This window comes from Nicotiana tabacum, chromosome 15 (assembly GCF_000715075.1).
Source record: "Nicotiana tabacum cultivar K326 chromosome 15, ASM71507v2, whole genome shotgun sequence".
In the NCBI taxonomy this organism is placed as follows: Eukaryota; Viridiplantae; Streptophyta; class Magnoliopsida; order Solanales; family Solanaceae; genus Nicotiana; species Nicotiana tabacum.
The window spans coordinates 99260120-99275616 of NC_134094.1; the positions used below are offsets into that span (position 1 = coordinate 99260120).

The 15497-nt window shown below is 35.6% G+C and overlaps 1 protein-coding gene across 1 annotated transcript; it reads right to left on the reverse strand.

Moving 5' to 3' along the window:
- Positions 1-8952: 8952 nt before the first annotated feature.
- LOC107764085 (putative serine/threonine-protein kinase At1g01540) lies at positions 8953-12921 on the reverse strand. Its single transcript, XM_016582610.2, has 7 exons — positions 12061-12921; positions 11280-11384; positions 11013-11135; positions 10726-10896; positions 10487-10616; positions 10184-10393; positions 8953-9553 (listed from the first exon to the last, which is right to left on the reverse strand). The coding sequence occupies exons 1-7, from the start codon at positions 12663-12665 to the stop codon at positions 9389-9391; spliced, it is 1509 nt and encodes a 502-aa protein (XP_016438096.1). The 5' UTR covers positions 12666-12921; the 3' UTR covers positions 8953-9388.
- Positions 12922-15497: the final 2576 nt, after the last annotated feature.

A 15497-nucleotide genomic window follows, 5' to 3' on the forward strand; every position in this document is an offset into this window, starting at 1 on the left:
CGTACATGAGGTACAGAAGACACTGGCGGTGCATAATATGGAACTTGAGGTCTGGGAGTAGCCGGAATACCACTGGAAGCTGGAAGTGCTGAATGAATAGGACGGCTCACATAACCTCTACCATGATGGGCTGTAGCTGGGGTACGAGAATTATTATATGTGCCAGAATCTCGGGATCTCTTAACTTCCCTCTCCTGGATCTGCATACCTTCCAATCTCCTAGAAATTGACACCATCGGTTGGTATGTGATGTCCATCTCTATCTCTCAGGCCATACTGAATCTGATACTAGGGTGGAGACCCTCAATAAATCTGCTAACCCGCTCTCGAACGGTAGCAACTAAGGCTGGTGCATGCCTAGCCAAATCACTGAATCAGACCGCATATTTCGACACGGTCATAGAACCCTGGCACAACTGCTCAAACTCTGTGCGCCATGCATCTCTAAGACTCTGAGGAACATATTCCCTCAAGAACATATCAGAAAATTGAGTCCAAGTAAGTGAAGCTGCCTCAGCCGGACTATCCAACTCATATGCCCGCCACCACTGGTAGGCCGCTCCTCTAAGCTGGAATGTCGTGAAAGAAACCCCACTGGAATCCACAATACCCATGGTACGGAGGATACGGTGACATTCCTCTAGAAAACCCTGAGCATCCTCTGAAGCTAAATCGTTGAATGTGTTAGGGTGGTACTTTTTGTACCTCTCGAGCCTGAGTTTCTCCCCCTCTAAAACTGTTGCCCTAACCTCGGGCCGAACTGGGACAACTGGCTGTACTGGTATAACCTCTGGGGCATGTTCAACTTGGACCCGTGGCTCGGGAGTAGGGGCGGTGGGAGTCTGTCCTCTTCCCCCGGCCTGAGATGTGGCAGGAGTAAGTAGAATTAGCCCTTCCTGAACTAGAGTGCCAAACATGCTCAAAACTGGGCAAGAGTCTCCTGAAGTGTAGGGGTAGTAACAGGCATCTCAGTTGCATGTTCTCCAACTGGAGCTACAGGTGGCTCTGCTGCAGCAGCTCGTGCAGGTACTGGCCGCACCACATGATCTTCCTCAGCCTCTGGCACGGCCTCTACCACGGCCCCGGCCTATTACGGCTCCAACAGGGGGTGCGGGTGTCTGATCATCGGATCCAGTTATGCGTGTCCTCACTATCTGTGAGAGAATAGAAAGACAATGGTTTAGAACTTTGAAGTCAACAGTGCGCACGATAAGGAATCAAAGAAATGAATATTTTCCTAACAGTTCCATATCCTCCCGAAGATAAGTATAGATGCCTCTGTACCTATCCGCAAGACTCTACTAAACCTGTTTGTGACTCATAACACCTATGAACCTAGAGCTCTGATGCCAACTTGTCACGACCCCAAATTCCCTCTATAGGATGTCGTGATGACACCTAGTCTCTAAGACTAGGTAAGCCTATCAATGCGGAATAAAAATTGAAATATGAAATAAATAAATCTGAAATTCACATAACTACAACTCCCAAAAACCGGTAGAAATAAGTCACAAACTTCTAAGAATTTATCCTCAATGTATCTATATATCAGGGTCTAAGAAAAATAAGGAAGCAATATAATAATGATAGAAGAGGACTCCGGAGTCTGCGGACGCTGGCAGATATACCTCGAAGCCTCCGTACACAGGTAGCTCACTGATGTCTGGACTGGTAGGATGTACCTGGATCTGCACAAAAAGATGTGCAGAAGTGTAGTATGAGTACACCACAGCGGTACCCAGTAAGTGCCAAGCCTAACCTCGGTAGAGTATTGACGAGGTCAGGTCAGGCCCTACTGAAATAATAAAAGACAAGGTGAAATGTTTAACAATATAATAAAATGACATGACAATGGAAATGAATCAAGTAGTATGTCACCAATTAACTACGCAAAATAATGGCAAATAATACCTCGTGGAAACAAAACAGAATTCTTTTCAACTTTAAGAAATCACAACAATAATCAAAGGCAACTGTGGCCATAAATCAATATCAACAAGGGCGCTCCCGAGGTACCGTCTCATTGTCCAAAATCATAAATAAATCCACAATATCTCATTTTCTTATATCACCGCAGGAGCCTTCACATTTAATTTTAAAGAAAAACATTTTTCGCGAAATAGCATCCCACGTTTTAGCCACTCTTATCACACCGCATGACTTCTAGTAGTTCCCCTATTAGCCACGCGTATCAAGCTACCCTTATCTCACCGCATGCGTTTCAACACAACACCCACACCTTATACCACCGCATGCGTATCAATATCACAATATATCACGATTTGCTCCTCAAGTGCGCAAATAATTCAAATTGCCAAATAAACAACATCAACAATACTTTCCATAACAAGAGCTCACGGATCAATCACAATCAGTACAAAATCTCACAAAACATTCGGGAATAAATAATTCAGCAAAAATAATATTTAAAATTTTTTTATACGTTGCCTCAGTTCCAAATTTAAAATATCAAATACTTCATATTAATAATATTTAAATTAAAGAAATTTCACCTTCAAATAATGCACAGAATAAAAGAAATCAAGTTTCAGGTAAACAGGTAAAAACAATTAGCAGAAGAAAGTCAAAGAAATTTAAAGTATATAAATCAGATCAATGATGGATAATATAACAAGATTTAATAATTTAATTAATATGCAACAGTGATCTACACAATTTAAAAGCATAATATTTCACATTTAGCCCGTGTACACACTCGTCACCTCGTGTACATGACTTTCATCACATTATAATTATCACATCAATACCAATCCTAGGGGAAATTTTCCTCAGGTTAGACAAGTCACTTATCTTGACTTGCTCCAGTTTAATCAAGTAGTATGCCTTTTCCTCGATTTTCTGACTCCGATCGACTCGAATCTAGTCATAATTAATTCGATACAGTCAACAAAAATTATAGAATCAATTCCATAAGAAAATACTATATTTTTCAATAAAAGTCCGAAATTAACTTTAAAAAATTATCTGTACAGCTCACGTCTCGGAATCCGGTAAAAGTTACGAAATATGAACGCCCATTCAACTACGAGTCTAACCATACCAAAATGACTAAATTCCGATAACAATTCGACCCTCAAATCCTCAAATCTATCCAAGAGGGTTTTTAAAATATTTCCAACTTAAATCACAAATTAAATGTTAAAAACAGTGATGGATTGGGGTAATCTAACCAAAATTGAGTTAAGAATACTTACCCCAATGTTTTCTCTGAAAATCTCCCAAATATCGCCTCTTCTCGAGCTCCAATCCGTCAAAAATGGATAATGGGACGAAGTCCCATTTTTAGAACTTAAACTCTCTGCCCAGACATTTGCTCTACGTAGAGACTAGAGCCGACCTATTATTGCTCAGTATGGTAGATTTTGATGTTATCTTGGGTATGGACTGGTTGTCTCCCTATCATGCTATCCTTGATTGTCACGCCAAGATGGTTGATGTGTAAGATGCCAGAGCTGGCTCTGGCATTAGATTCAGTGATATGTACACAGCAACAGGGGCATTAGATTCAGCAATAAATTGGATATTTTGCAAAGAATAATCCACTGTTTATCACATAGTATAACACAGCTTGCTTTATCCATATACGAGCACATCAGAACCATAGGGTTCCTTCACGGGTGCCAGTTAAATGGATAAGTCCAGCTGAATAAGAGTGATAGTTTATGCAGAGTTTCTAATTCAGTCTCGGAAAAGAACGGTTTGAAACTACATGTGAAATCCATTGTCGCATCCTTAAAATCAGCCACATATATATATATATATATATATATATATATATATATATATATATACTAGTTTCTGGACACGCGCGTTGCACGTGTCCCTTATCATATAAATTTTTAAAATCATATAAATATTATTAAAAAAATGTGTTTGGGTGATAAATAGTTTCTAAAGTTTACAATATTGATTCTATTCAACTAACTCAATAAAGAGAGAAATATAGATGCCTTATTATAATTTTGGTATTTGTTTTCGAAGTCCTGACAGAGTAGCACAAGATTTATACTTACATTGAACGTAAATATTAATCTTTCTATGACTTTTGCACATTTTTAGAAAACACTTGAAAAATAAGCTTGAATATCGCAAGCCTACATAGTTTAAAGAAGTTGAAGCAATTTGCTACACTCATGCACAATACTATTATTACCTTGGCCAATTGAACCTCACTTTTTCTCAAAGGTAAAAAAAATACTTCGTGTTTTTTAAAATAATTAAACTATATATAGGTCAATAAATTATAGAAGCTCACGAGAGGCAATATAATATTGAAATTCAAAGAAGATGACAACACTAAAAGTAGTTAAAGAGATGAAGAACCTCCGTTGCCAATATATAAGAACCTTTAACTCTGTTCTTATACCTTGCTTTGCCACTACATTGTTAGTGATATATATATATATATATATATATATATATATATATATATATATATATATATATATATATATATATATATATATATATATATTCTAACACTGTCTTTTAATCTAATCGAGACTCCCTCCAAATCTTTTATCGAAAATACAAAATTGATAACTCTACTGATTTTATTAATTAAAGATCTAAACTACTGTAATAGTGAAGCACTGTAATTGTTTGCTTCTAAGCCACTTTAATTTTGTTTTCACATTTTGAAAAAATACTTTTCAAAAGTAGGCTTTTTTCTTATCTAAGTCAGTGTCTCTGATCTAATCTCGCTTAACAATATGATAGTTAAGAAGTTACTTAGTTTAATTAGGAAAATATTTCAAGAGGTTTAAAAACTCTATGTAGGAAGAAGTTTACAAATAACCGATGTGGTAATCAGAGGCGGACCCATTATTTTTATACGGCGGCACATTATTTTACTCAACCCAGTGCCCCCAAAAGGCATTTAGTGATTAGGGTGCCAAGTACTTTAAATTAATTATTTTTGAGGTATATATATATATATATATATATATATATATATATATATATATATATAAGATTCCAAAAAGTTGTCCGGTGACCCCTCATTATAACATATAGGTCCGCCTATGGTGGTAATGATCAAAATCTACAAAGAGCAATAAAGCTTCTAGGTGCTCGTTACACGAGAATACAAGTAGGATGATACTATAATGTAGATTTTGATAAAACCTTCATATATATATATATATATATATATATATATATATATATATATATATATATATATGCTATTTTGAACAAATACGAGGATTACTCATTAACTATATGAGAACTATCAGATAATAGAAGTAGCACCTAAACAAACATGAAATGCAATAATAAAATATTAGATAGCTAACTCTAGGAAAATATGTAGAACCAACCGCCCCCACTCCTTGATAGTGAATAGGGGTGTACAAATCGAACCGAAAAATCGTATCAAATCGAAAAATCAAACCAAATCGATTAAAAAATCCGATTTGGTTTGGTTTGGTATTAAGTAAAAAAATCCGAACCAGCCCGACATATAAATATATAATTTTTATATATATTTTTAAGATTTTATATAGAATTTTATTTAAAAATGTCTAGAAATATTTGAGATTTTCTTGCGGGATATAAATTTTAATAGAATATAAAGTGCTCCATATTTATTGACCTTAAATAATGAGTTGTATGATCACTTTCTTATCAAGTGTTAATGAAATACGCCTATCGCTTTGTTCTTCCATATTCATATCATATGTTAAGATCTATTAAATTCTTATATCTTTTTCGAATGTGAAGTGATTATTAATATTTAGGTATCATATTGATTTTTATGTTTAATTACTAAATTCGGTTAACCTGAAAGTGTACATCAACGAAAAATTATTGTCAGACGACTAAAAAAATAACTATTATGTGTTACTAATAGAATTCTCCCATAAGAATATTTTAATCGATAATATGTTTGTCAATTTTTTATAATTTTACTAAATATATATTTACTTATCAAATATTTAATAAGGTAAGATTGAAATAATATTTAAGTAATAAAAAATTCGAAAAATCGGACAAAACCAAACCAATCCAAACCGATATAGTTGATTTGATTTGGTTTTGATAAAAACAGAATCAACCCGGTGGTCCATGTACACCCCTTATAGTGAAGATGATAAATTCAGTTGCTATCCCCCACCAATAGAAAAACACTACTGTCATATGGCAAAGTCCTTAGAAAACTCTTGTGAAGTATATGTACTTATAATTGAAGAACTTTTTTCAAAATTGATGTGGAAATCTCAAAAGTTAGGATAGGGAAAGGTCCTTAAAATAATTGGTTTAATTACTTCCTACCTGTTACAAACTACACATGCATAGTATATTAGAAGCGCTTCATATCCAACAACTGATGTACTAATTTCAAGTTTGCAATTAAGTTTGAAGCTAAAGCAGAAAGCTCCAATGCTAATGACGGTAACGCACTTTGCTATTGAGTTTATTGACTTTTGGCAGATTCATTGTACAATATAAATTGGGAGCTCTTTGTTGCCTAATTAATTATAACTAAAACGGAATATTCATCCATCTTGACATTTGCAGTGTTTATTTATATTTTTGTACATTGATAATAAAAAGAATATTCTATGATTGAAGGGCAAAAAAAGTTTTTAACTTTTGATGTCTGTTTTAGTCTTTTAACTTTGCATGTTGGAGCTTCCCACTTTTAGTATAATATGATTCCTTCGTTGTAGCTTATGTCGGAGAATCTTTTCCCTCTTTTTTAAATCCTTGACCCATCGGTGTGCTTCTTTGGCAGGAAAAAAAAAAGGGTGAGTTCCTGAAAATGATAATTATTGATTCTGTTTAGCTACTCAATAAATGAAGAAATGGTGATAATAGAAGTTCTCAATCATCATAGTCAATATTTTAAACTTAAGATTTATTCATTACTATAATTTCACAAGTTGTCGTGTTTCTTTTTATTTTCATCAAGAGCACATAAAATCTTAAAGATTAAGATTTTTTTTTTAAATCTTTTTGAGAAATATGTATTCTTAAGTTCATTCTAGAAAACAAATACAGGATCATCTAACTGACAAAATATCTTTTTTTTCTCGCAAGCAAAATGTGAATTATTCTATTATTTTAATTAATAAGAAATACTGTAAAAATTATAAAACAACTAAAAATATAAATAAATTTTGAGATTTTGGCCAAACATGCTCATGTTCAATACGTGAGTGCAAAATTTAACTACTAATATAAACGCATGAATGCAAAATTCAACTACTATAAAAAAAAAAAATTGCTCAAAGAAGAACCTGAAAGTCCTTAATTTTATAGTTGTTGGTCGAACAAGGCAAAGTTTTGATTATGAAAATGTAGAATTGTAGCTTCTTTTATATAATTTGAAACATGAAATGATTTATACAAAGTAAAATTGTGTATAGTTTAATGATTTATTAGAAAATAAAGACTCCTAAACCAAAAAGGAAATTAAATTGCACGTTTTTACCTAATATTTTTGAAGTAATCGGTCAAAAGTTTATTAACTAAAAACTTTCCTACGATACTTTCCTTTGAAAGTGAATAAAATTTTCCTAAGTTAGTTGAACGACGAAACTTTTTTAGTTTTAGATGAAAGCATTTGAAATTTTAGATCTAAAAGAAACTGAAAAATAAAAGTTTTAAGTATTAGATTAATAATTAAATGATTGTTCCTAAATAGTAGAAAATTAATTAAATATGAAAATAATCAAATAACTATTTTGTCTAGTATGAACTCTATTTTAAAGGGATGAAAAAGACGAACAATATTTCGCGAAGAGCCTTCGTGCTTTTAATATAGTATAGATATAGATATGATATATATCATCATCGCCTAAGTCCTGTGGATAGGAGGAGCTGTTTGCAGTTGTATCTTTTGACTTCACGGACTCAATAATGGAGGAATGCCATTGTTCATAGCTAGGATAAGCATTGGGCATAAATGACTTGTCGACATGGACAATGTAAGTAGCTCTTGTTCAACACTGAACTAGCTATGGTTTCAAACCAAGATAACAACCTGAACAACTTTTGCTTTGCACGTACTGTTGGTAGAAGCTGCATCTTACAAAGATATAACTAAGAAGGTCGTAGCTTGGAAATTCAAAAATCTAATTGGTGATCTTTTTTCATACTCTAGGCATGTTACATATGTGCTCCTTGATAACCAAGAAATCTATGATGGCCAACTGACACAATTCAGTTCGAAACTCGGTAACTATAGGTTTGCCTCTCTACCCTTCTTCACTTAAAGCACCAAACTTTTGTCTCCGGCAGGGTAGACATGTTACTTTTCTTGATCTCTGTTTGATAAATACTACTCCGCAGAAAATGACAAAAGAAAAATTACTCTCCTTGTTTATTAAACCGCCCAAAAGAATGAGGGGACTCTTAATAACCTCAAGTTTGATTTCTCTCTTCTTTAGTTTCACAAGTGAAAGAAAGGAAGAGAAATTTTTCCCCATAGCCTGAAAGCAACTACATGTTAACTTCAAAACTATCTTCTCTAGTTCACACGCAGAGAGTCAAAATAATCATTGATTGGTAGGGCCCTTAGCATAGTCACAATGAAAGTTACCCCTTGACCTTTTCCATTGAGACAAGACCAGAAAACACAATAAATGGGTGAGGGGTCCAAAATCCACAATGTGTGCCCCTTTCTAGCTGTCAAACAGTATCTCTTGTCACTACCAAGAAAATGACATCTACCTCTTTTCCTTCTTTGCAGCATATGCACAAATATCACAACTCATAAATTCATTTTATATCGCAATGTTTGACCAGACACAACATTTAACAAAAATAGAGCATAGGTCATTTAGAGCAACGTGAAGGAGAAAAAAAGTTAAGAGAGTTTCCAAATGTACTTTTTTGAAATGGAACAAATATAGTTGGAAATTCTTTAATTAAATGTATAATTCGTTTTAGAATAGACTAAAAAGAAAAGAGTAACATAAAAAATGGAACAAACAGAGTTCACTTTCTTAAACATGTTGAAACCCATAAGGCAATACATTGGCTACAGCCTACATTTTACGACTACTTTCTCCTAATATCATTTCAATATTTCCTCACATGAAGACCAAACTGATACAAGGAATTGAAAGGAGATTGTTACATAGGTCTGTTGTAATACAATCTGACAATTTCTTTTCATTTGGAAAGTGCATCCAACTAGAATATGAGTGGAAATTTAATTATATACTAACAAAAGAGCTATGCTCTTAACAAAATTGAAAGCAACTAAATATAACAACAATAAGAGCTATTCTACAAAAAAACTAAAGCCGAGTGCTGAATTTGCACAAGTGAATTGTATGTACATTCGCCAGCTCCAAAATGAATGGTAGAAGAAATTAGGGAGTTTGAATTTGACCTTTTAGCCCAGTTGCCCAGGCTACTCCTCGACATCAACTTCTTTCTTCCTCAATAAAGATCGGTTGGTTTGAACAGTGCTTTCATATCCACTGCTATCACCTGATTCAATTATGCGCTTGTCCATTACACTCTCTTTCATTCCATCATGATGTAAACGTCCATGTTCTCTTCCAGTTCTTCGATCCTGTATGAATCACACAGTTAAGGGAGGGAAGCAATGTACTATCATATGATGATTGATAGAAAACTGATAAGGTGATTCAAGTACTACTTAACAAAGCTTCCTGGCAAAAGTTTTGACTAGTGTTAGTTCATAATAATAAACTTGATATCAGATGTTTGATCAGATTTCTACAATCAGTTTTTAAAACAATCAACGTGATTAGGAGTACTAGAAAATGAGAGGGAGATTCATTCAAGTTTTCACTGTCCAAATGACCCGTTACTGAATCTGTGGGATAACAAGCATCCTCTAATAGAGGAGAATGTGGCATGCATTGAATGCTCATTACAGAAACACCTTCATTACATCACATATAAGTAAACACTCTAAAGCAACCAAAATTGCACCATACTTTAGTGATTAATAGACTCAATTCAGTTCATTCCGTCTCCCAGAGGATATGTTCTTCAGAGTTCCTTCACATAATAAATAAGAGAGAAGAAGTTGCATTCCTCTATAAGGAAAGGAGGTTTGCATACATCAAGTTAGCAAGATACCAGGAACCAAAATGCATGTTCAGCCGTCATGACTAGTAATATATGATATTCAGTTTAAGGGCATGCAGTTCTAAGAGGAAAAACTCAAGCTTACATCGCGGAAGGGAAAATCATCAGCTTCAAGCATGTGTATCACATGTCCCATCTTTGGCCTCTTCTGAGCATTGGGGTCTACACAGCGCAATGCTACCAAAAGGGCACGTTTCAAAGCTCTTGAAGATGGCTTCTCACGCAACTTAGGATCCAAAACACCTTCGGAATTCCGGTTAGAAACCATTGTCTTAAGCCACTCAACAAGATTTACCTGAGAGTTAGATCCACTACAAAAGTCAGAACAAGATGCAAGATTAAAGAGGTTTCTTAAAACAAGTCGGCCATTTAGATAATTGGAACAAACCTCTCCAGGAGCACGGCTATAATCCACAGGATTCCTTCCAGAAATAATCTCCATAACAAGAATTCCAAAACTATAAACGTCACTTCTGTCATTCAACATGCCAGTGCTGGCATATTCTGGAGCAACGTATCTGATAAGAGAAACAAGAACAATGGCAAATCAATTTACACGGTTACCCCAACACTAGAAGCGACAGTAAATGTGTAAATGCTTGTGGATTTGAGACGTCCAGCACTAACCCGAATGTTCCCATAACCCGGGTAGTTATGTAGCTCCTCTCTGAGCCCAAAAGCTTAGCTAAACCAAAATCGGATACTTTTGAATTCCACTGCTTATCAAGCAAAATATTGCTTGACTTGATGTCACGATGAACAACTTTGGGTTCGAGGCCCTCATGCAGATAGGTCAACCTGCATTCACTGTCAAGCTTTAGTTTTTCATTTAACACAATCCAGATAACAATGACTGCCCAAAATGAAAAAGCTACAAGTTTAAACATCCCAAACAAACGGAGCTGAATTTATACCCTTTTGCTGCTCCAAGAATAATATTCATCCGAATTTCCCATGTAAGAGGGCTGTATGGCCCTACATCTCCGTGGAGCCACTGCTCTAAGTTCCCATTGTCCACATACTCATACACAAGCATCCTGAAAACAGCATAGAATCATCTTGCGTAATCCCAACACTAAAATCAGCAGATTTGTAGGTCCAAATAATCCTTATAGGCTACAACTACACAAATGTAACAGTAATTGATCCAACCAAATTACAGACTGCTGAAACTGAAATACCTGTGAGCTCCCTCAGCACAGTAACCAAGTAACCTCACCAAATTCTTGTGCCGAACTCGACCAATTGCTTCCACTTCAACCTTAAATTCCCTCTCTGCCTGTCCCCTGAAAAGAATATCACATGAAAAAAACGAAAGAACATAAAGAAACGTGCTCCTCATCAAATAAGCATATAAGTACCCATCAAACTTCAGCATGCATTTAACTAATCAAGGACCAAATAACAGTGGCAGATCTACCCCTTCGCAGCTAGTTCAACCGAATCCACTACTTTCAGCTCAGACCATGTACATTTGCAAACTTTTAAAAATGTATAAATATTTAATAAACTACACTCTAAATTTACTGACTCTAAATTGTAATTGAACTCATGAGAAAGGACGTATAACCATGAAACACACTTAACATAAATGGCATGTTACGTGCGAGGAGTATGTGACATGCCTAAACATGTTAGCATCTACTCTCTCTAGTTATGTGATACTCTTTCCTTTTTAGTATCTTTCTATATTTAGAAACAAGTTAACTTAAAACTTTGCTTTTAACGCTTACTGAGTGAGTAGCCATTGAAATGTCTATAGATTGTTCTAGACCACAAATTTCAGCCGTCAGTCTTTCTTTCTTAAACTTGGTGCCTAGTCAAATATCTAGACATAAAATGAGATGGAGGGGGTATATACAAGCAATTGCACTATGCATACACAAATAAATAAGCACAAAGCAAACAACTTTTTAACGGTAGCATACAGTATAAAAGCAAACAACTTTGAATGCCTTTTACCTGTTGTTAAGCAAATTCTTAACAGCAACACTACTATTATCATCCATAACTCCACGGTACACAATGCCATACCCACCCTCCCCAATGACATTCTCATGAGCAAAAAAATTAGTTGCAATCTCAAGCTCCCTCAGAGTGTACCAATGACCCCACCCTAAATGCGAAACCTCAGGCACCGCAATGCTCCCCTGCTCACCCGAACGCTCCTCCCCACTTCCCTGACCCGACCCTCCACCCGAGCCGACCCGATCCGGGAACTTAACTAAATGACCCTTCCCATTCCCACTCCCAATCTCAATTTGGATTCTTTGCTGATACCCACCAGCACCTGAGTTGTTTAGGGGTTCTTTCTCGGGTTCCGGAAGTGGGTCCGGTTTTTCGGGTAGAGTCCGAGATGGGTCGACTCGGATCTCTTTGATTTCGGTAGAGATGATGTTTGGTGGGATTTGGGGGTTTGTAGAATTGCGCTTTGAAGTGTACCAAAGGGAGATGAGGAAGAGGAGGAGTACAATTGCAGCTCCGACGATAATACCAACAACAACCCATAAGTGTAGACCGAATATTGAGGTCTTCTTTGAGAGCTCATCATTTAAGAAAGCTGACATGTTTTTTTTCTTATTCTTCTGCTACTGAGAAAAATCTTGGTTAGCTGAAATTGGAATACATGAACACTAAGAATTGTTAAAGACAGAGAGAGGAAGTAGAGTGTAAAGTTTAGTGATGGTATGGTCCAACAGGATAGTACAGACAGTGGGGTGTTGGAGGAGCTGGGAGAAGCTGTGGGTTTTGGACCAAACAAGGGGAGTGAGCGGTCAAGACTCAAAGAGTAGGAGGGGAAAGAGTAGCTGTAATGATGGGACTGCTAAAAGAATGTGAATGGTCAAATTTAGAAGGATTGGAAATAGATTCAAAATTACTTCCTCCGTTTAGGTATTTTACCTTCTTTCTTTTTTTTTGGTCTAAAATATATTTTTGTGGCTCATTTTATTAAGAATAGAATAAAAAGTATAAAGTTAAATTATTTCTAATATAAAATTTTATAATTTTTGAGGACACATTAAAAAGGAAAATGAATTGCATGTGTTGAAATAAAGGAGTACCATTTTTAATATTTGCTAAGTTTTAATATTAATAATTCATTTTATTCTAAGTGACACTCCCTAAATGACAGGAGTAGCAGATTTAGAAACACAAAATTCAAATGATATATTGTAAATATTCCTACGGACTTCTAGTTTAAAATTATAATATTTAAAAATCTTCTTTATATTTTGAAACTTTACAACTATCAAACTAAGAAAGATATAAGAGGATGAAGGGAATGATCCAATAAATTGAGTTGCATTGGTTGATGTTTCCACGAAAATAAATACATTAAAAAGGTTAATTTATCTCCTACGACACCGACATATCTAATAAAAGCTTAACTTAGTCACGTAGCTAATTTCTAAGTCCCCGGCAACGGCGCCAAAAACTTGTTGCGACCAAACACACTCACGCAAGTATACGCGGTCGTCAAGTAATAAAGTGACTAAAAGTCGGATGTCGAACCCACGAGGACTTATGATTAACTATTAACTAAATTAGCCTATCTTAATTATCTAAACAAGAATTAAATCTAAAAATATTTTATTCTAACTAATTAAATAAGAAAAATATAAATAATAAACTTTGAACAGAGAAAGAGCAGATTTTAAGGATCTCAATGTAATGAAAACGATCTAGGGTTATGGGCTATCTAACAATCCTATTGTATTCTTCAATTGAATTGACCGACTAATTTATCTAGCTTATTGGTTGACAGGGTTAATGCTCATAAGAATCTGTCGAGTTCTTACTCGCCTATTCAAGCTAACCTAACGCCTATATGTCTATGGAGTTAGAATCAACAAGAACGCATTTATAATTCCTGTAAATCAACCAAGCAAGGCAATTAGGTATATGTCTATCCTAACTACGAATCCGTTCCCCGATGCCCGAGTTCAAGAACTTGCCCTACTCAATCCTATATGCCATATAGAATTCCCACTTTCGAGTTCAATTCTAGATTCGTAGATAATATTCAATTGGTGATCAAGCAATTAAATAATTAAGTGCAAGATTGAATAAATAAACTAATATGATAAATCAAGAAGTCAAAATCAATATCCGAATAACAATAGTCATGAAAGAACCACAACCCTAGAACGTGAAGTTTAGCTCCACATAGACATGGTAGCCAAACAACAAATCATATAAAGAAACATAAAAATTACTAAGTTTGGTAGGAGAAAGATGAAACTTGATGAATTCCGGCCTCCACAGCTTTGTCGTGGCTTTTTCCCTCTTCCCAATATGTTAGATAACCTAAAGGAGGCGTTTTTGGCTTATATATTGTGTACAAAAGTCGTGGGCCAAAGCTCTCCTATTCCTAGTCCAAATCGGCTTCAGGGATTGATGCTAAGGTGGATGCGACGCATCCACCTTGTCCTCCATTTCAATTTTTCTTCTGCGAAGGTGGATGCGACGCATCCACCTTGTCCTCTATTTCTCAGCTCGCATGCGATGGTGGACGCGACGCATCCAGCTTCACTTCTACTTCCCAGTTTCGCACGCGATGGCGGACGCTATGGCCCAACTTCACTGCTAAGGTTGCATGCAGGATGATGTTTTCCTAGGTTGGATGCGTCGCATCCAACCCTTCTTCCTCTGGCTAAACCACCTTTTCTTCATATTTTGCACTCCGAACACCTTAAATCATCACACATAACTTAATTAGTCATCAAACCAATAATTACACCATGTTGGGTGTTTTAAAGATTGAATAACATCAAAAAGTGGTTAAAACATGGGCAAAGTAACATCAACACATATCGAAATATGCCAAACATCACTACCCCACACTTAAACCTTTGTTCGTCCTCGAACAAACCATCCTATAGTAGACGAAACAAAATTGAGCTCTTATCATTCAAAGCACACTGCACCTCTGACCGTGGTTATTTGCAACCATTAGGCTCTAGGCTATGCATCACATACCCTTCGCTTTACTTAAGCCATTCTTTTAAAAATATTCGAACAAAGACAACATGCTCACAACAATCCTAACCTCAAAAACCGACTCAATGTCACTATGCACTCATGGCTTGAACACCCAACATCATAGAGAAGTCTAATAACGTTACCTATCCCTTGTGAAACCATGTGCCCTCACAACAAGAACAAAGAGAGTAGAATCAATCCACACATTCGAATCTCATGCTCACAAAGAAAATCGCTCACTCTCACAAAAGAAGTCACATGCATGCAGTTGGTACCATAGGCTTGCCCTTAATGTAAATCTCTACTAATGTAAGCTCGCTCGATCTAAAATCAATTAGGACTTTTTCATGGTTGTAATGTGGGCTAAGGGAAAGGTAGGATATATTTTAGGAATAGTGACTCACCCTCCTAAGCAC

Coding starts and splice junctions, on each gene's coding strand:
- LOC107764085 (XM_016582610.2), bottom strand. CDS start 12,665: ATGTCAGCTTTCTTAAATGATGAGCTCTCAAAGAAGACCTCAATATTC. Junction 11,385..12,060: donor AAGAATTTGCTTAACAACAG/GTAAAAGGCATT, acceptor TATTCTTTTCAG/GGGACAGGCAGAGAGGGAAT. Junction 10,394..10,486: donor ATAGCCGTGCTCCTGGAGAG/GTTTGTTCCAAT, acceptor TCTAACTCTCAG/GTAAATCTTGTTGAGTGGCT.